At 39.8% G+C, this 22,271-nt stretch overlaps 1 protein-coding gene across 1 annotated transcript in view; it reads left to right on the top strand.

Moving 5' to 3' along the window:
* The window catches only part of LOC121321320 (serine-rich coiled-coil domain-containing protein 1-like), a 244,462-nt gene that overhangs the window by 89,932 nt on the left and 132,259 nt on the right, over positions 1–22,271 (top strand). The window contains exon 4 of the mRNA XM_041260247.1: positions 5,503–5,593. Within this exon, the coding sequence (XP_041116181.1) occupies positions 5,503–5,593 (91 nt within the window). The remainder of the gene's footprint in view (positions 1–5,502; positions 5,594–22,271) is intronic.

The raw sequence follows: 22,271 nt of genomic DNA, 5'->3' as shown, positions 1-22,271 counted from the left end.
CTGAGTCAACAAAAACTCCTAGGTCTTTTTCATAGATTCCTTCTCCAATTTCAATATCTCCCATATGATATTTATAATGTACATTTTTATTTCCTGCGTGCAGTACCTTACACTTTTCTCTATTAAATGTCATTTGCCATGTGTCTGCCCAGTTCTGAATCTTGTCTAGATCATTTTGAATGACCTTTGCTGCTGCAACAGTGTTTGCCACTCCTCCTACTTTTGTGTCGTCTGCAAATTTAACAAGTTTGCTTACTATACCAGAATCTAAATCATTAATGTAGATTAGGAATAGCAGAGGACCTAATACTGATCCCTGTGGTACACCGCTGGTTACCACACTCCATTCTGAGGTTTTTCCTCTAATCAGTACTTTCTGTTTTCTACATGTTAACCACTCCCTAATCCATGTACATGTGTTTCCTTGAATCCCAACTGCGTTCAGTTTGAGAATTAATCTTTTGTGCGGGACTTTGTCAAAAGCTTTCTGGAAATCTAAATAAACCATGTCATATGCTTTGCAATTATCCATTATCGATGTTGCATCCTCAAAAAAATCAAGCAAGTTAGTTAGGCACGATCTCCCTTTCCTAAAACCATGTTGACTGTCTCCCAGTACCCTGTTACCATATAGGTAATTTTCCATTTTGGATCTTATTATAGTTTCCATAAGTTTGCATATAATAGAAGTCAGGCTTACTGGTCTGTAGTTACCTGGTTCAGTTTTGTTTCCCTTTTTGTGGATCGGTATTACGTTTGCAATTTTCCAGTCTGTCGGTACCACCCCTGTGTCAAGAGACTGCTGCATGATCTTGGTTAGCGGTTTGTAAATTACTTCTTTCATTTCTTTGAGTACTATTGGGAGGATCTCATCCGGCCCAGGGGATTTGTTTATTTTAAGAGCTCCTAGTCCCTTAAACACTTCTGCCTCAGTTATGCTAAAGTTATTTAAAACTGGATAGGAACTGGATGACATGTGGGGCATGTTGTCAGTATCTTCCTTTGTAAAAACTTGTGAAAAGTAATCATTTAACATATTTGCTATTTTTTTTTTCTTCCTCTATGATTTTGCCATTTGTATCTCTTAAACATTTAATCTCCTCTTTGAATGTTCTCTTGCTGTTGTAATATTGGAAAAACATTTTGGAATTGGTTTTAGCTCCCTTAGCAATGTTCATTTCTATTTCTCTCTTGGCCTTTCTAACTTCCTTTTTGACTTGCATTTGCAGTTCTGTGTACTCTTTCTGTGTACTTTCTTTTTGGTCCTTTTTTAATGCTCTGTAAAGTGCCTTTTTTCGCTGAATATTTTTTTTAATTGATCTATTAAACCATTTTGGCAATTTAGTTTTACATTTAGATTTGTCTACTTTAGGGATATAATTGTTTTGCGCCTCTAGTACTAGTTTTTGAAGAACAACCATCCTTCTTCTGTGGGTGTTTTCTCTATTTTACTCCAATCTACTTCTGTTAGTCTCTGTTTCATACCTTCATAGTTTGCTTTTCTAAAATTGTAAACCTTAGCTTTAGTCTTTACTTTTGGGGATTTAAAAAACACTTCAAATGAGACCATGTTGTGGTCTGAGTTTGCCAGTGGTTCTCTGACCTCTGTTTTAGTTATTCTATCTTCGTTATTTGAAAAGACTAAATCAAGGCATGCCTCCCCTCTAGTCGGTGCCTTCACAAATTGTGTTAGGAAGCAGTCATTTGTCATTTCCACCATTTCTATTTCATCCTTCGCGCTACCCACCGGGTTTTCCCATTTTATTTGGGGGAAGTTGAAATCCCCCATTAGTATGGCTTCTCCTTTGCTACACACATTTCTAATGTCATTGTATAACAGATTATTGTGCTCACCGTCTGAATCTGGCGGTCTATAGCATGCTCCTATTATTATGCCTTTTGAATTTTTGTCTGTTATTCTGACCCATATTGATTCGGTTTTATTTTCTTTGTCCAGGTTTAACACCTGGGCTTCAAGACTGTTTCTTATGTATAGCGCTACCCCTCCTCCTCTTCTGTCCTGCCTGTCTTTCCTATACAGTGTATACCCACAAATATTATATTCGTCCCCATCACTCTCAGATAACCACGTTTCTGTAACACCTATCACATCATAGTTACCTGTTAGTGCAGTAGCTTCAAGTTCTAGAATTTTGTTTCTGATACTTCTAGCATTTAGATAAATACATTTAATGGTTGTCTTACCTGAGTTGTTGTTCTTGTTTTGATGCGGTCTCCCTTCTGTTTTTTTTTGTTGATTTCTCCCCCCTTCCTTTCTAGTTTAAATGCTTAAACATTATAAAAAGAAACCAAGGCTCTAATTAATATTTTATTTCAGCAATGATACAAATTACAGTTGATTGAATTTCTTATGTGGTAAGATATTAAACTTCGAAGACTCATCACAATGCAAACAAATATATTTAATGATAATAGTTAAGTGATCACTTTGAAAGCTTCTCACAGAGTACAAAATAGTAATACCTGTGTAACAGGGCGAGGAGCGCTGTACATTTATTTGTTTGTTTATTTTTAGAATAGGATAGAGTCTCTCCCTCCGCCCCTGTGTCCCCTGTGTTATTTTGTATGTGTGTTTTATGATTTATTGTGTATTTAAATGATGGCGAAAGCTGTGGTTATTTTTGTATTATGATTTATTTATGCATTTGTATTTAGGTATGACAGTGAAGTGCTGTGTGTTTTGTTTTTATTTATTTAGATGTGTTCTGGCAGAGGCCAGTAAATAATAAACTCGTGCAGATTGTGGCCGAGGGGTAATAGAATAATTACTAGCTAGTTAAACCCCTGGGCCACAGGATATAAACCAGCAACTCTCTGCTCTCCGGGTGAGCAGAGAACTAGAGCGGAGAAGAGAGAAAGTAAAACTAAAACTAAAAGTAATCTGTGTCAGTGAAGGCCATTGCCCAGCCTGACCGATTTATGTGTTCAGTGTTTGTGTTTATGTATCTTTTTGTTTTGCTCTGTGAGCAGTGTTTTCTCTGTTTAAACCTTTTATTTTATTTTTGTTTAAATAAACGGTGCGCAGCGTCCTTTTGCACTGCACTACTACCTTGTCTGTTTTACTTCCTGCATTCTGGCCTGACATCACCACTCAGTCCATCCCTGTCACAACATGCAAAATGGTTTGTCCATAGTGGGCTAAGAAAGAAAACCCTCACAAAATAACAACCATAGGAAAGGGCACTCTTCTGCATGTTGTTTAAGTTCACCTTGTCTCAAGTGTTCTTGGGAGCTCTTTGGGTTCTTTCAAAATGTGAGTGGTAAGATGAACACTGAACGTTGTTTAAAAATCGTACTCTATGAAAAATTATTTGTGCCCATCCTACTTGGCAGCACATTTGGCAAAGTACTGGAATAAATGCCAGTCATGTAAGTTTTGTAAAAGTTGTCTCCCACTCTTGAGTGCTCTAACAGCTGTTTAGTTTAAAAAATGATGGTCTTTTGAGAAACTGTTGCATCATTTGCTGAACTCTGGTCCTTATGGTATTTATAATGAAATAGATATCAAAATAGTAGGTTACTGAGCACAGATGACACAAAATGTAAATAGTGATGAACAGATTGCCCCCACAGGAAACCCTTGCTAAAATAGTTTCACTGTATTAAAAAGATTTTAAAAGCATTGTGCAAACAGTGGCCTTGGTAGTTTCCATGGATGTCTTAAACTGTATTAAGTTTGTATTTTCTCATATATATATATATATATATATATATATATATATATATATATATATATATATATATATATATAGAAAATACAAACTTAATACAGTTTAAGACATCCATGGAAACTACCAATTCTCTCATATTACTGAATTACAAATGGTACATTGAAATTTCGTTCTGTTCGATATTTTTATTTAAAACACTTAAACTCAAAATCAATTATTGTAAGGTGACATTGGTTTTATGTTGGGAAATATTTTTAAGAAAAATATAAAACTGAAATATCTTGCTTGCGTAAGTATTCAACCCCCACACATTAATATTTGGTAGAGCAACCTTTTGCTGCAATAACAGCTTTAAGTCTTTTGGGGTAAGTATGTACCAGCTTTGCACACAGTGTCGGAGTGATTTTGGCCCATTCTTCTTGGCAGATTTGCTCCAGGTTGTTCAGGTTAGTTGGACGACGCTTGTGGACCTCAATTTTCAAATAGTGCCACAGATTCTCAATGGGATTGAGATCAAGACTTTGACTGGGCCACTGTAGGACATTCACCTTTTTGTTCTTGAGCCACTCCAATGTTGCTTTGGCCTTGTGCTTGGGATCATTGTCCTGCTGAAAGGTAAATTTCCTCCCAAGCTTCAGTTTTTTAGCAGACTGAAGCAGATTCTCTTGCAGTATTTTCCTGTATTTTGCTCCATCCATTCTTCCTTCAATTGTAACAAGATGCCTAGACCCTGCTGATGAAAAGCATCCCCACAGCATGATGCTACCACCACCATACTTCACTGTAGGGATGGTGTGTCTTGAGGCATGGGCAGTGTTAGGTTTGAGCCACACATAGCGCTTTGAGTTTTGGCCAAAAAGCTCTATCTTGGTCTCATCTGACCACAAAACCTTTTCCCACATCGCAGCTGGGTCACTCTCATGCTTTCTGTCAAACTCCAGACGTGCTTTCAGATGGTACTTTTTGAGTAATGGCTTCTTTCTTGCCACCCTCCCATACAGGCCAGTGTTATGCAGAGCTCTTGATATGGTTGACTTGTGCACCATTACTCCACTCCCAGCCACTGAACTCTGTAGCTCCTTCAAAGTGATTGTTGGCCTCTCTGTGGCTTCTCTCACAAGTCTCCTTCTTGTTTGAGCACTGAGTTTTGAGGGACGGCTTTTTCTTGGCAGTGCCTGGGTGGTGTGATGCAGCTTCCACTTCCTGATTATTGATCCAACTGTGCTCACTGGGATATCCAAACACTTGGATATTATTTTGTACCCTTTCCCTAATCTATGCATTTGTATTACTTTATCTCTAACTTCTGTAGAATGCTCTTTGGTCTTCATTTTCCTTCAGATCCACAGCCTTACCAATGATCCTTCAACAATGGGGTTTTTATCCAGAAAATGTGACAGCAACTTTAGTGGTTCACAGGTGCAAGTCAATGGTAAGGAAACTGTGTCCTCGTTTGGGCAATTTCTTTCATCGGTGCAAACTGGGAGCTTCCACAGCACAGGGGTTGAATACTTATGCAAGCAAGATATTTCAGTTTTTTATTTTTCTTAAAAATATTTCCCAACATAAAACCAATGTCACCTTACAATAATTGATTCTGAGTTTCAGTGTTTAAAAATAAAATATCAAACAAAACGAAATTTCAATGTACCATTTGTAATTCAGTAATATGAGAGAATTGGTCAGGGGTCTGAATACTTTTGCAAGCCACTGTATATATATATATATATATATATATATATATATATATATATATATATATATATATATATATATATATATATATATATTCCCTTTTTGTTACAACTAGGATGTCTTAAACAACCTTGGCTCCTGTGAGCTGGATGAAGATGACCTCATGTTGGACCTGGATATCCCAGAAGATCAGCGACATCACTTTGGTAAGTCTCAAAGCCCAATGGAGTGAGGACTTTACAGGATTTTTTATTTTTATTTTATTGCATCTGCCTTATTTTTAGATAATTCCCAAATGAAAGTCATAGCTAGATTAAGGCTGAAAGCATTTCAGCAATACTGTTCCAATTGTATAGTGATGGTTCTGTTCTAGGGGTCATTTTGTTTCTCTGTCATATAGATAGATAGGTAAGTAGACAAACACTTTATTATAATATGTTTACCAGATTGAATATGGCATCATCCTGAATTAAAAGGCGTTAGTTTGAAACAAGATGCTTCATCTGAATGTGCTTCAGATCCCTGCAGCACTATAGAGCTGTCGAAGTTCACTTAATCATCATTGTGGATCGAGTCACCTAACAATCCTACACTTGCAACCTGATGGTGATGTATACTTTTAAGAAGGTAATGCACTCCTCCACCTTCACTGAGCCATATTCAGTGTCCACCACAAACCAATTGATTTGTTTGGGATGAACTTGAATGACAAAATCTGCTGCCTACTCTAACTCTCTGCAACAGCTCCGTGAAATATTAATTACTGAATGGATTAACATCTCAGACACCTTCAAGCACCTTGCAGAGACTATGCCCCGACACGTCAAGGCTGTGATCAGGGCAAACAGTGGTCCAACTCAATGCATGACTGCAGTTCACTTAAACATCATTCTGAGAGCTTTAAAGTCACCAGGAAATCGGAAAATGATCAAATGTGAATCTAAACTACAAGGGAATACCAAACCAATTTGCTATTTTAAATCCCTGCAATGATTGATGAAAGTAACTAATCTCTCGACTAATTTGGAGTGAAAGATGGCAAGCTGTTATGCACACCGCATTTCAAGTACTGTAGTTGGTTGAAAAAAGACCATTTTTATCATTAACAAGGAAATTCATTTTGTTAATTAAGTTCTGTGAATGTGCAGAGGGAATCTTAATGAAGTACTGCATTTTCTACTTTGTGCTGCTTTTTTTCAGGCGTCAGATAGGCTAGATAATTGATGTACTCTACCTTTCTATGTGAGTTATGAATACTATTTATTTTCCATCTATAAATCATCAGAGACATAACCTAATGTTTGATGCATACTTACCAATGAAAGTTTTTAAAGGTCAGCTAAAGGATATTTTGACTGCTTGGAAAGGTGTATTACCATGTGTATGACCTGCACCGTATTTACTCAATGCACACCAGTGTTGTCCGCTCTCTTTCATTTGCTCTTCACGTGTATCATTTATTTTAGTCAGTATCCATGTTATGGGTCAGGGTTTGTCATGGGGTTATGTGCTGCAGATCTGCTCATTTATCATGACAGCAGGGCACTCTGTCCTTTTGCTTCAAACGATTTAAATAACTTTTTTGTCTAACACAATTGCTGTGTGGTTTAATTAGATAATCAAAAGCAATTACTCTACAAGGTCATTTGAATACTTACTGCTCTTTTATAAAAAAAAAAAAAAAAGCTAAACAACATACCACACAGCAAAAACATTTCTACAGTGAAGAAAATAACCTGATTGATATTCATTGTGAATACATGTAGGACATGCAGAATTGAGGAATGCTGCAGTTTTCATTCAAAACTTGAAAGGCAATCCTAAACAGGCAAATCTAATTTATTGATGCTGAACGATACTCAGACTTATTTGTGTCACTGCCATTTAAGAAGTTTTACCTCAGAATTTAAGATTGCTTTCACTGACTTATTTGATGAAATGCAGTTTTCAGCATGTTCTTCTGGAAAATCATTTCCAGGAAACTATTACCGCAAATTACCTGCTTGCTAAATCTGGATGAGTTTCTAATATTAGCAGTTTTCTTACTTAATATAATAAAGACCGTAAAACAAACAAAAATACTGTATTGTTAGTATGCCCCATATAATCAACATGTGAACACTGTCAAGGTAATTCAGTATTGAAAAAGAACGTGCATGCAACTTTATCCCTTGTCAGTGGTTTTCAGCCTTTTCTTAAAACTGTACCCCTTCTGTCTGGATGTTTCAGTTCAAGAATGACACCACAGTTACAATGAAGGCAGAATAATCAGATGAACATTTTTTTTCCGTGTTTATTTAAAATATAATTTATGTGACAACAGTTTGGGACTGACAAATTGCTGGTTTAGGATAGAATACCAAACAGTTGGCCTAATTCTTAAAACTTTTAATTACAGGTGTTTGGGTGCACAGAATCAAAATACAGTATTTGGGAATCCCTTCAGAAACACATATATTTGTTTTCTATTTGACAAAAGTTTAAATAATCCAAAATAGTCTGCACTGTAAATGTTTTTCACATTACCATTTACATCTCAGCATAATTATGTGTGCCATTTAAACTGTTTACAATATCAAAACATGAATCTGAAGATAAAACTATAATAACGAACAATGCTAAACTTTTTTTTTTTATTAAAGCAAACATAAAAATAATTAGGATGTACTCCATCAAACACTGAAAGCAAACTCAACAAGATGCTGTATCCCTAGGATTGCTACTATTTTTATTTTTATTTGTTTTGTTTTTTTGCTATATATATATATATATATATATAATATATATATATATATATATATATATATATATATATATATATATTTTTTTTTTTTAGAAAGAAGTACCAGGATTTGGCAGATAATGGGTGAAATCAACTTTTATACTTTAAAAAACAAAACAAAACAAACAAACAAAAAACCTTTGTCACTGAGAAACATCTCATTTAACGGAACCCCTTTATCATATTCAACATGCAACAAAACCAAGGTTTAAAACATTCTAATTGAAATAACATTTGGTCACAGCTGAGCTATACCTTGCAAAGATAAAGATCTCATACAAATTTTAATATTGTCTCAAATAAACCGTAGAAAAGTGTATAAAAGTGTATTGCATAAATATGTAGCATAAATTTATGTGTAAAAATAATCACAGCTGGACTCTGAAAGGCAAGGCAGACGGACCCGCTTAGTCCTGCTGTGGGGACTTCAGCCATTGGCAAGAGTACTGTGCACAATACTAATTAAGTGCCTTCCTCTTGTGCCCTGTTTTCAGATCAAACTAGTAACTGTTAGGGCTGTCAGTTAAGCTTCCAAATAACAATCAATTAATTGGGCACACAAAATTGAATCATTCCAATAGATATTGATGATTGTACAGCCCACATACATTTTCGTTCCATTCTTCTCTCCGCGACGTGAGAATGCTGTTAAGTAAAGCTTGTGCACAACATTTGAATGTGAGCGCCTTGGTAGCATCAGGAGAAAAAAAAACAAAAAAACAACAACATTCGTAACAAGCCTAAGGGAAGTTTACTATACTACAGGGGTATAAACTAGACACACGTTTATGAAAACCGTCTTTTTCGCTGGTAGGATGGGACCAGCTAATCAGAGCTAGTTAACACTATCAGGAAAAGAACAGAACTCCCACTGCTTGTCTAGCAGAAATACTGTAAATAGCAAAGAAGGGCATTTGGTGCATTTTTGTTGGTAAACTTAAATAATGTTATTAACTATGCGTGTTACAAAAAAATGTAATTATTGAATCGGTTATCCAGTATTTATATTGATGTATATATTGAGGAATGGAATCAATTGGAAAATCAATTTTCAATTTTATCGTAGCAGCCCTAATACCTATAGCAAAAGCATACCTTCACCTTAGCCCGCTAATTTCAAAGTAGGCGCTTAGAATGACAAGTGCTACAGGTGGCAAATTAATTGTCAGTCACTTAAACAAATGAGAGCATTCTAGCTCTTCAGTCAAAGAGATCTGTCAGAAAAGGATAAAATGACTGACAGTGAAACTACAGTAGCCTACTAAGGGACCACTGAGATGACTGACAGCAACCCCTAGCCATTCAGAGAGGAACAGAGACGGGACAGATAGAAAGTATAAAAACTACACAAACTAGAGGTGATTTCTAAATTATAATTTTTGGTAATTAAATATAAAATAATGAGTGGTTTTACCGACATTTACCGACTTACTAAAATGCAGCCACGTCTAACAAATAAAACAAAAACAGTCAAAGTATTGTGATTATTGTTTATGTTTATGTTTGTCAAGAACATTTAGTGCCAGTATGACATTACAGGCTGTTAATGTAATGGGATGCATCTCACCTGAAGCTTGAGATCATCGGAGAAAGACATCAAGCAAACTATATAGTGCATGTTACCGATGTAGAGTATAATTATTGCTTATAGTAATACTTTCAGTAAAAGGACAGCTTAAGAAAGGATGTTATTTGAAATAGTGTGTGGATACAGTGGCAGCCTATTTTAAGGAAATTGCAATGTGGGAGGTGTGTCTAGTGAAAGTGTTCAGACTGTGCTCTGTACAGATGGATGTGAGACACAGTGATGCACAACAGTGGAGGGAAAGAAGGACTGTGATGCATCCTGTGTGGCAGGACAGCCATAGCGATAACAGCAGGCGACGCTGCACTGTCTTGTGTTGTGGCAGGGTCAGAACAGAAGTTCTTATCAAATGCTGGAGATTAACAGCTTGGAGGAGGAAAAAAAGGAAAGACTAGCAATAATCTGCACAAGCATACAATAATAGAAGATAGGGATGTCTGAAGTGTTTACACCATTATTGCATAAACTATATTAAGGGAGTCAAGGCCTTTTTTTGTAGGTATTCAAAGGCAATGGGGTTTAAAGCTTATGTTCCAAATTAAGAACACCAGTGTCAGGACATAGTCAAATCAAATGTTTCACAAGGAGTTGAGATATAAGCAATTGTCCGTGCATCTCTTTTGAATTTCACAAGATATAGGGCCTCATTTACGAAAGAGCGCTAAACTTTACAGTGCTCGATAATTGCAATTACTGTGTATGTTAATGATTTCCATATTTACTACTGCAATTGTATTCAATTGTAGCAGGCATATTATGGTGCACACTAAAATTATTGTGCCATACTATGGTAATCAGAATGAATATGTAATTTGTATGGTAATGCATGATAATGTATTTAAATAAGGCACCCCACTCTGAATAATGAGATGAGCTTCATTCACACCTTATTTAATAAAGGGCAATAATTGTATTGTGCACATTAAAGTGAGTGATAATTAGTTTGTTTGGACACCAGGCTTTAACCACTGATAGGCATGCTATTTAAACCAGTTTTTCTGGGCAGGAAACTAATGATGTGCAGTTTGATTCTTTTTACTGCTCGATTTGTTTTATTCGTTCAGTTTATAAATCAATTCAAGAGATGTGTTCATCTGATTCCCTGACATAAAATAAATACATCTTGCTGAACTACTTGGTTATGAAAATTTGCATGAATGGAAAAATCTGGCAGCAAGGGCCATTTAAGTTAAGACTGTTGGTGGGCCACACTGTAAAAAAAATTAAATTAATAAATTGTGAAAATATGTATGTAAATTGTATGTAGGCCAATATACTCAAATATGTACACAAAACACATTAAGTAGAAGCAGCTTTCCTAGAACACTGACAAAACAACTCAATATCCCAAATGTAATATAATTGATTAAATACAAGAGTATATAACGCTAATTCTCAAGATTTATCTTCCATTCCAAAATATGTTTTTAACAGCACTGAAAAAGAAAATGCCAGTACTTCAGATAAGGGCCGTGCCATAGTAATTCCTGACTAAAAAACAGCCATTTACGACCTCCCAAAAATATTGAGGATTTGTTTTACAGCCGTGGAAAAACAAATACGACACCTGCCGCTTTAAATGCAGTACTGAAATTAATGAGTGTGTTCTCGTAGAGCAGATTTCCGAGTTCTGCACAGTTCACACAACAGAATTTCACAAATATGCACTTTCCAACCGCCAGAAGTTTCTATTGGTGCTACAGTGCACAGACTTAATGGTTACAATTCATTCTCTGTCTCTCTCATGCGGTAAACACACGTGTCGTGCAGAAGCCAAAATAAGATGAAGCAGGCAGTTCGCACTTTCTAAAAAACGTCACAATGAAAATTTTGACTTTATTTTAAGCGTGCCATTTGTAGGTTAAAAAAATAACAAAGTTTAAAACGTGTTTGTGACAGGGATGGCAGTAGTGGTGACGTCAGGTGAGAAACAGGAAGAATAGCAGACAAGGTACTGCAGTGCAAAAAGACGTGGTCTGCACCGTTTAATTTGAATAACAAAAAAAAAAAAATTGCTCACAGAGCAAAATTAAAGTTTTAAATAAAAACAACTCTCAAGCACAAAACAAAACAGCTTTAAGGTCAGTTGCCTTCACTGATCCTTATTTTAGTTTTCCTCTCTCTCTCCCATTCTGTACTCTAGAACACTCTCCCAGAGCTGCAGGCTTTTATTTGCTATGGCCAAAGGGTTAACTATCAATTATCTCATAGCTGACGCGCTATTTTTAATAAACAAACAAAAACGAAAATAAACAAAACAAACACCTATCTCTTTTTTTGCACACTAACTAAAAACACAAACATGAACCTTGCAGGGCAGCTAAGTCGTTTACCTAACAAATAAACAAGCAAAACAGGTTGAACACAGATCAAAAAGGTTTTACACTACCTTTTTTAAAATTTGTGTATACTTGAGCACACTATTACACAGGCTTCTATGCACTCCAGCAGCCCAGAACAAACCGGCTTCTTTCTTTAAATACCCTGCACATGGCTCTAATTTATAATGACAGCCAGGTGCAGGGGATAATTACTAATACAACAACTAACAAAACAATTAAACAATTAAATAAATGTGCATTTGCACATGTTTTTTTCTTCAGCAGGGAGGAGCAGGAGGAGATAATATATATATATATATATATATATATATACACACACACACACACACACACACACACACATATATATATATATATATATATATATATATATATATATATATATATATATATATATATATATATATATATATATATATTCCCGATTGTGGAGCTGCATTTGTGCCATATAAAAATGTGAGAAACGTCATGTGTCTGTGTGTGTGCCCATCTGTCTATGGTTATTGTTCTTATACAGTTCTACGGTTATGCACCATACAGTGCTGTGAACACGGTTTATATTTTCTGCACTTTTAAATTAAGGATAGTTCATACACTAGTACAGAGTGATCCGTCAGCCCCGTCGACTCACTCATATGTGTTTGTGGGTTGCTTTGAGCTCCCTGTGAGATATTTGGATACAAATAAGCCTCATATGGAGCTAGCTATTTTTCTTTGCTGGACATAGCTAAGGATTTTTTACTTTGGGTCAAGGTATGCGATTAATAGGGACAATGAAATGGTATTTCTTTCTGAATGTACATTACATCTTTTCATCTGCAATTGGCAACACGATGGGGGAAAAACAGCAATTTTATTTACTTACAATACTTCCTGAAAGTTTTTGTTGAAAAATATTAATGTTTGGGCAAACAGACATTGTTTCACCTGAGTGATTGCAATGCCATACTAAACCTTTATTCACAGGGTCTTTATAAAAAATAATGGACACTACTCTTGATTATTTTCTCAAAATAAACATGTATAAATAAAATAGTCAATTCCAAAAAAAATGTAGCTGATTTAATGTGGGTCACAAAATGTACATACAATTACTCTTGTATACAGTGGGGTTTTATACTGGACCAATCTAGGTAAAGCAGCAGTGTACTCCCCACCTGGGATGCAACTCGCGACCTTCCAGTCAAGAGCACAGCGCTCTAACCACTACTCCACATAAGCTACAAGTGAAGAAGCACTAATATCTCATTGTATAACTATTTTTTATTTATTTATTTTTTTTTTTACATGAAACATGTGTTACTCTGTGGAGGTTAGTGTCCACCTCGACCTCATGTGTCGTAGTGGTGGGTGACAGCATCAGGACGCGACTCTTGTAGTACCGGTGATCGCTGCGCTGAAACATCACGGTGTTGCGACAGCGCCAAAGTGACGTTCTGTCAGTGTCTTCACTCCTGTCAGCCATTTCACTGTCAAACTGCCATAATCGGAACGTCGCCCCGCTGACGGTACAGTTGAAGCTCGGCCTTGACAGCTACCAGCACCACGGTGTCCTTCCCCTGGAGCGCGTCGACAGTCGTAAAGGCAACTTTCGTACAGGTTTCCGTTGGAACATCGACTATGTAAAGTTGACGCTGCCAACGTACAACTGGCAGCATGTCCGTTGCCGGAACCTGACCTCCTCGGTCAGGACCAGTCAAAGTCGTTCAGCACGCCTGCTGTCGTAAATTTCCGGTTGCAACAATTTTGTTGCATAAAGACGCGGTTTCTATCGGTGGGGTGACAGTCCACCCCACGGTCACCCACTGCTGCCCTGGTCGGTCGGACCTTCAACAGTCGGAAAGGACTGTTGTCAGCCAACGCTGACGATTGTAACGGTGGGTACTCGAGTCACTACGGAGACAGTGACCCGGATCTTTGGACTGCCTTGAAACCTGACAACTAAATTTCCCCCCTGTGCCGGAAATGCAGGTGCACGCACGGGGCGGTGTTCCCCCCTCTTAAAAACATAACATAAATAAATTTACATGACATTAGTCAAAGTGAAGAAGCACTAATATCTCATTGTATAACTATTTTTTATTTATTTATATACAAGACGTCAGCTCGGGTCTAGTGCTCCTCTCAAGCCTCGAGCTTTCCTAGCGTGGTTGTGTTTGCCATTGGTGACTACACCGACTGAATCGCCTGCATACCCCGGCATCGACTGCGGTTTTCCTACCGACTTGTGAGGTTGAGAAAAACAGCGCCTACCCGGCCCCGATTGACTCGGCACCTGTGTAAACATCTTCAGCACCGCCTACAGCTCGGCCCCGACGGTGCCTACCATCGGCACCGACCTTGAAACAGGTCCACTCGGCACCAACTGTTCGGCACCGACCGCGCTCTCCTCGACGCTGATCCTGGCACTGGTTGACCATCTTCGGAGCCGTCTACAGCCCAGCACTGACCATGCTACACAACCTTGGCGCAGATTGACTCGGTCCCGACCTCTCGGGCACCGAGCGCGGTCTTCTCGACACTGATCCCGGCACCGACTGATTTGGCACCGGTGAATAACTTCGGGGCCGTCTATAGCCCAGGAGCGAAAGCACTACACATTGGCACCAACCTCGGCGCCGATTGACTTGGCACCGACCACTCGGCACGACAGCGCTCTCCTCGATGCCGATCCCGGCACCGACTGATTCGGCACTGGTGAATCACTTTGAAGCGTCTAGCACCGACTGTGCTACTATTGACACAGAGCGCAGCAGTTTCACCAGTGAAGCCATGTCGGTTCATGTCTGTGACCAGTGCGCAGCGAAGCTGCCCAGGCAGGACGAGCACTGGTCCTGTGCCAGATGCCTAGGGCCAGAACATGCGGCCAAAGCACTGGCAGGTGAGCTGGACTGCTCTCCGTGAAGGAAATTCTCAAAGAGAACTAAGCGATGGAGAGCAGCCCTATCCCCAGCAGAGTCTCTCTCCTTGAGCCATGGGAGAATGAGGTCAGTGGTCCAAGAGCCTCTGCAAAGGTCCTGCTACAGTGACCAGGGAGCTCTCCCGCACACCTGGGTCACCCTCCCCTTCCCCACCTCTGGTACAGAGGCGAAGACACCTCTCAGGGGAGGCGAGATGGTCACCGCCAAGATGGTACCGCTCGAGGGGACGCTCACCAAGGGACAGGCACCGCTCCCTTTCCCCACGCAGGTGCAAACGATCCCCGTCACAGTCGCCTCGAAGGCGCCCAAGCTCGGCCGACCGGTGCTTCGCAGAACTAGCAGAGACTGTAAGTGCTCAGCAGACCATGCTGAAGACCCAATTGAAATTACAAGGCAGACTGCCCCCTACCATTGGGCAGTCCCAGACCCTACAGTCTCGTTCCCCATCCGCACTACATAGACCTCCTAGACCAGGCGAGCTGTCCTTCACGGCATCCAGGTCGGACGTCTCAGACAAAGCCACTTCCATCAGGCAGGCCACGGCGGGGGGCTACATGTGTCGCAGAAGGAAAAGTTCTGTGCACTAATGCAGCATGCAGCTGCAGCCACGTATGTTCCCTGGCCCACAGAACAGGAGGGAAAGGGGAACCGCTTCCTGCAGCAGAAAGGACTCCCACAGCATGAGAGTCACCTTCAAGTTTTTGAGCTTTCCGGCTTACAGTCAGCACCCAAAATGGCATTCAGAGCTTGCTGGGGTAAAAGGGTTTGAACACCGCCCTCCACCCCAGAGTAGACAAACAGGCAGAGGCAGAGCCAGCAGAAAGGGACCAACGCAGGTCACAGGTAACCGGTTCTCCGGTTCTCCACCACACCTGAGGGGCCCCGGCTGCCACCCACCCACTCCCCCCCACAGCCAGACTGAGCAACGGCAATGACTCATGGCAAGGCTGCACCCAGGACTCCTCAAACAGAGGAAGTTCAACATGTTGACAGCACAGTGTATCCTCCAGTCCATCCAACCGGGCGACTGGTTCACATCGATCAACCTGCAAAACGCCTACTTTTACATCCCGATCCGTCCCGTGCACAGAAAATATCTGTGCGTCACCTTTCAAGGCAATGCGTACGAATTCTCCATGCTGCCATTTGGCCTCTCACTGGCATCCCGCACATTTTCAAAGTGCATGAATGCAGCACTGGCTCCACTCAGGCTACGGGGTATTCAGATCCTTAACTATCTGGACGATTGGTTAGTTTGCGCGCATTCAAAAGCACGCGCAGAGGTGCACACAAAACAGGTCATAGATCATGTGACAAAGTTAGGGCTCTCGATATATCAACAGAAGAGCAACTTCATACATGGGGATCAAACTGAACTCTGTGAGCATGCTTGCCTCACTGTCGGAAGACAGGATTTGGTCGTTGGAGGCCACACTCTCCCTATTCAGAAAGGACGCTCTCCTACAGGTCAAAGTATATCAAAGTATGTTGGGGCTGATGGTAGCCGCCTCGAGAATCCTTCCACTAGGGCTTCTGAGAATGCGCCCGCTTTAAGCCTGGATAAATACGCTCAAGGTGCACCCGGTCCGAGATCTGTACCGGCTGGTGCGAGTGTCCAGACAATGCCGGCTCCATCCCGGCAATCTGCGCCTCAGATCTCCCCTCAGATCCCCCCACAGAAGGGAAGTTGTCACTACAGATGCCTCCAGCCTGGGCTGGGGAGGTTCTGGAATGGGAGAGGAATAAGAGGCCAGTGGAAGGGACATTGGCAGCAAGCACGCATAAATGCCCAAGAGCTGCAATCAGTGAGCCTGGCGTTATCCTATTTTCGCCAGCAAAAATAGTTGAGCTGCATTTTTCTGGTTTGCTCTCCTCTCCAACATGTTGTCAGATCAGCCGTGGCAGCTCCCACTGTGCAAGGACCTCCTGAGCCAAGCAGAGGGGCTATTATGGCACCCGAACTCAGCCCAACTCCAACTCTGGGTCTGGCCGTTGAATGGAGCCATCTATTCAGACGAGGTTTGTCAGATGCAGTAGTAGAAACATTACAGTCTGCTATGGTGCCGAGCACTAGAGCCCAGTACTCATATAAATGGAAAGTTTTCCAAGATTGGTGCCTTGCTGAAGGTCACGATCCTGTGACCTGCCCTATTGAGACAATTTTTTACATTCTTACAACACTTGTTTGACGCAGGAAAATCAGCGTCCACTACCTGTCAGCAATATTAGTGTGCTATGACAAAATTGACTCGGTGTCCCCTGGGGCACATTTCCTGGTAGTGCAATTTCTTAAAGGGTCTTGGAGGTTTTGTCCTCCCATGAAGTATGGTCCCCAAGGGGATCTAGAACTGGTACTGCAGGCCCTTACAGGTCCCCCATTTGAGCCCATGGCATCAGCAGGACTGCGCCCTGTTTCATTGAAGGTGGCATTTTTAATAGCTTCATGCACTGTCCAAGTGAGCTTTGTGCACTGTCCATTGATGACACATGCATGGCTTTTACGGGAAATGACTTGCGGGTAACAATAAGAACAAATCCATCCATTTTTCCAAAGGTGGTATCCTCATTCCATATTAACCAACCAGTGGTTTTGGAAACCTTCAGACCTCCCCTGCACGAGTCAGAGGAAGACCGTAGACAGCACACGCTATGCCTGGTTCGGGTTCTGCGTTGTTACCTGGATAGGACGGCATCTTGGAGACAGTCCAACCAGCTGTTTGTCTACTATGGGTCCCGCTCTAGAGATCAGGCCCTATCGAAGCAATGTCTAGCGCACTGGGTGGCAGATGCGATATGCTTGGTGTATGAACAAAGGGACTCCCCATTACCGAGGGACATTACGGCCCATTCTACCAGGGGCCAGGCAACTTCGTGGGCTTTCCTTCATGGCGCCTCCTTAGATGAGTTATGCAATGCTGCTACATGGACAGGTATTCAGACATTTGCGCGTTTCTACTGCCTTGATGTTGTAAACCGAGCGAGACCCTCCTTGGGCTCTAGGGTGTTGCAGGCGGCATGCCCTTAGGCGTTGTGTGGGCTCTGTGGCTATCGCCGTGAGGCTGTACTGTCGGTAACTCAGTAATGGTTGTCGTTCTCTTTCAGGGCACCAGGGTTATGGTAATAACCTAACATTCCCTTTCAATTGAATGACAACCATTACCGTTTTCAAGCTTCCAATGCTATTTTCATACTGAACTATTATAACCCTAATTAGACCTTTTTGTTAAAAACACATCTAACAGTGATAGATGATGTTGGCAGATTCAAACTAAGCAGACATTAAGAAATGTTTTTTGAAACTTCCACAAAGGTAGGATTAATTGCCTCTATTCAAGTTTAAATTGGGTTAACAGTCAGACAATAAGACAATAAGGTTTAATCGTGATTTATAGAGAGTGACGATGATTCTTGAGCAAAAGTCCAATCACTTAAAATAACAAAGGAATACAGTGGTCTATTTTAAGGATCTAAAGAAAACCAGTTTTAATTAATTCAGGCATCTCTCATCTGCTGTGTTCACACTACCAATGCTATTTTATTAAACACATTATTATTATTATTATTATTATTATTATTATTATTATTATTATTATTATTATTACGTTTTTTTTGTTGTTTTTTTTTTGGATGGGCTGAATTTGCAGTGAGTTAATTTCATTTCAAAGCATTTGTGACAGAAGCTTGTTACGATAGGGGGGAGGGGCTTCATCAATGCTATTTTTAGTGTTCCCAGCAAAACACAATTCTTGAGTCAATATTGAACACAACTGAGGTCCTACCTAAATATCAGCGAGAGCTTTAAAGGAAAATGCAGCTCAATTGTGGCCCAAGCACGAAATGTAGCAAGCCTAGACATAACAGTACATTTACAGTTAACTATACAGGCATTACATTACAATTTGCTTGCAAACTTTTTCAGAAACTGCCTAGCATGGTTTATAACATTGACAAACATAACTCTTTCTGAAGCTTTTACTGACTTTCTTTTTGCTTGAATTCATGCTGTACTGTACAGCTGTGATCAAATGAGCGTTCTCTAGCAACACAATGTATCACAAAATCTGACAAGACCTAGCAGACTCCGTTAAGCTGATACAAATCCGTGGACTGGGAATAATATTGTTTACCCTTATTGTTGTGTATTTTCTTTAACAACGGCAACTTTTAGTTTCTAATTTTAGATTATAAAATTGATAAATATGAAGATATCTAGAAGCCTATGTGTTAATGCTGATCATGCTGTTTGTTCAGTAAGTTGTTCATTATTGTTATTCAGCGTTGTTAATAAAAAGGTTGCGAAACACTGTTCTAGGGGACCCTCCTGTGCACCCTCAGTGAACCCAACTGGAACCAGCCCCTCAGTAGTGGGATTAGGACTGGACTCTTTGCACATTTGTGCAATAGGGAGGGGATCCACCAAGGGCACCACCTCCTCCTGCCCCCCAGGTTATTCCTCCGGTCCGTCAGTGGCGGTTACTTGCATGGGCTACATGTTCTCTGTGGAGACCGAAACTGCCTCAGAGGATGTGTACTTTCCTCCCTCCACAGCAACACAAGGGTCAGGATCCCTGTGACTGCTAGAGGAGGGTATCTGAGGCAGTTGTTGTTCTGGGGGCCCCTTTACCCCCTCAGTGACCCTGACTGTGGCCCATCCGTTTTCTTGCACTATGTGCACAAGAGGAAGGCGCACTGAGAGTGCGCCCTCCTCTTCCCTCTCAACCCTACTGAAATGTTCGTGTTCAGGTAAAAACGATAAAATAACTTATTTTTCTTGGACTTACTGGGCCACCATACTGTGCATTATAGCTTGTTAGTGCATATCATTGATTAGGGGAGGCATTGGCTTTCACAGCCTGCTTGTTATTTTTTTTTGTATGAAATGGGCATTTCATTTTCAAATTGTGGAGAAAGTTTACAGCAGCACATAGAAACAAATCATCAGAGGAACTGGTTTTAAAAAATGGGAAAACACTGTAAATCCAATGTATTTGACTTTATATTCGAGCAAGCAAAGAGACTGTGTTATAAGAAGAGATAAACTAAATAAACATTTTAATAAAGCAACTCAATTAAAAAAAAAGAAAGAAAAAGGTGTGTGACTACTTTATTTAAAGTAAAAATAACAAAAGATTTAGAAAAAAATGGGAGTAACCCTCTAATTTGAACACTGAGAGAGTAAAATGTATTTTCAGGGGGTAACCTCGAAGTCATGAGTAATCTCGATAAATACTGTACAATATTTAATGGTAATGGGGTAGGCATTAAAAAGAGCTTTCCATTTTAACTGCAATGTTACTTAGATCTACTGTACAACCATGCATGTGTTCTACAAGGTTATTTATCAGCTCTGCATGTTTATTTCAAGGCATCACACTGACTCTGCAAATTAATTACATTACTTATATTTTAACATTAAATTCTTAAACTCAGTGAAATGTTAAACTTCAGTATGAAGCCTAACAGATCAATACAATAAGGAAATGTATTAATAAGTTATAAAACAGTTAGTTTAATATTATCGGCATCTTTTTTTAGTGGTTGCCTCTGACAATGGCTCCAGTTGGATTTATAGCTGGACAGGTGTTTTCACTTCAACCCTTGTAGCTTCAAATTGTTCTTATTCTTACTGTAATTGGCTGTAAAGACAACAGGGCTAGCCAGAGAGTGGATAATGTTTGTTGGGTTGGTTTTTCTTGTGTACAGTTTCCTAGTAACTGCAGTCATTGTATTCTGGGAGATGTAGCTGTTAGTGGAAGTTTTAGGAGAGACAGAAGGGTAGGCAGACATGCTGTGCAGCAAAATTGCTATGCATATTTTTATGAATTAAATTCGGCAGGTACGCAGCTTATCTGGACCTCTGTGTGTATGTCTGTAAGTCTATTTAAGGAGAGCCTGGAAGCTACTCAGGGTTGGTGATGTAAATCGTCTGAATCTGATTGCTGTCTGTACTGCAGATAAAGGCCCTGCTGCATACCTGTGCCTTGGTTCGTTTTTCACCTCTATGTTACAATATTAATGATCCTGTGTTTTGAAAGGTTTCTCTCAGAATCAACACTTTAATGAACAACACTTTAATGATTCACCATTATTCTCTGATAAACACAATAAAACAATCTGACAGTGTGTTGGCAAGGAGACTCAGAAACCAGAAAAACTGCAGTTTAAGCATTTACACACATTTATTAAGTTACATTTCATAACACAAAATAAAACAACAAACCACACTGCCTTCACCATCTCACTACCTAACTAACATCCCTGATCACCCTATTTATACACATCCCCATGTGATACTAAATACTCCCCATACACACACACACACACGCACGCACGCACGCATGCACGCGCGCACACACACACACGCGCGCGCGCACACACACATCGTGCACCAGCAGGGCTTTCACCCTGCCATGCTGCCACACTCCTATACAATCTTTTGACAATTTTCTTATTGATCTAATGAATGCTGCTCAGCTGATGATCTCATCACTACATAGATCATTTAAAAAGTTCTGGGAGTAACGCTACAATGCGAGTTAGCAGTTCTACACCAGCTGCAACATACACAACAATGGCGAGAATAAAAAGAGAAACTAGCAAATAAAAAGCTTTAATAATTAAATATAGAAATGACCAATCTATGAATGAATAATGTTTGCAGTCACTTTTATTATCCCCAAATGTAGATGCATATCTCCAGAGATGGAGACACTCAGACGTATGTCACACTATGGTGTTTTGCATACACCTAAAGAACCTTCCATTCAGCTGTGATGGTTAGGGTGACTGGTTTAGCACTGTTAGAATCTGGGAATACCTATCTATATGTTTTAAGATACATATTTTGCACTTATATTTTTGCATGTACATTTAAGGTGGATGTAGGTTATGGCGGTCTATATTTTGATGACATTGGAAAATACTTATTTTAACCATGTGTGGCTTTTATGACAAAAGTAAAAGAAGATAAATAGGGGTCAGCAAATTGAGCACATTGGGCCCTTCAACAGACAGTTGGTATAAATTGGAAAGCATTATCTCATGAAATCATCACAGAGATAGAACAATTGGCCAGTCTATGATCTATTGATTCTAATTATTCTTGAAACCTTATCAGACTGATGCTGTAACCCTGCTTTACAGATAAAGAATAATAATAAAAAGTAAAATTACACTGGTTGCGGTGCTGGATCACATCATTTAGTACTTTAATTAACTCTGTTTCAGCAGAGTGATCAGCAATACAATTAGAAT

This window comes from Polyodon spathula, chromosome 1, assembly GCF_017654505.1.
Source record: "Polyodon spathula isolate WHYD16114869_AA chromosome 1, ASM1765450v1, whole genome shotgun sequence".
NCBI lineage: Eukaryota > Metazoa > Chordata > Actinopteri > Acipenseriformes > Polyodontidae > Polyodon > Polyodon spathula.
The sequence above is the reverse complement of the archived record's forward strand: the minus strand, read 5'-3'. Positions and strand labels throughout refer to the sequence as shown.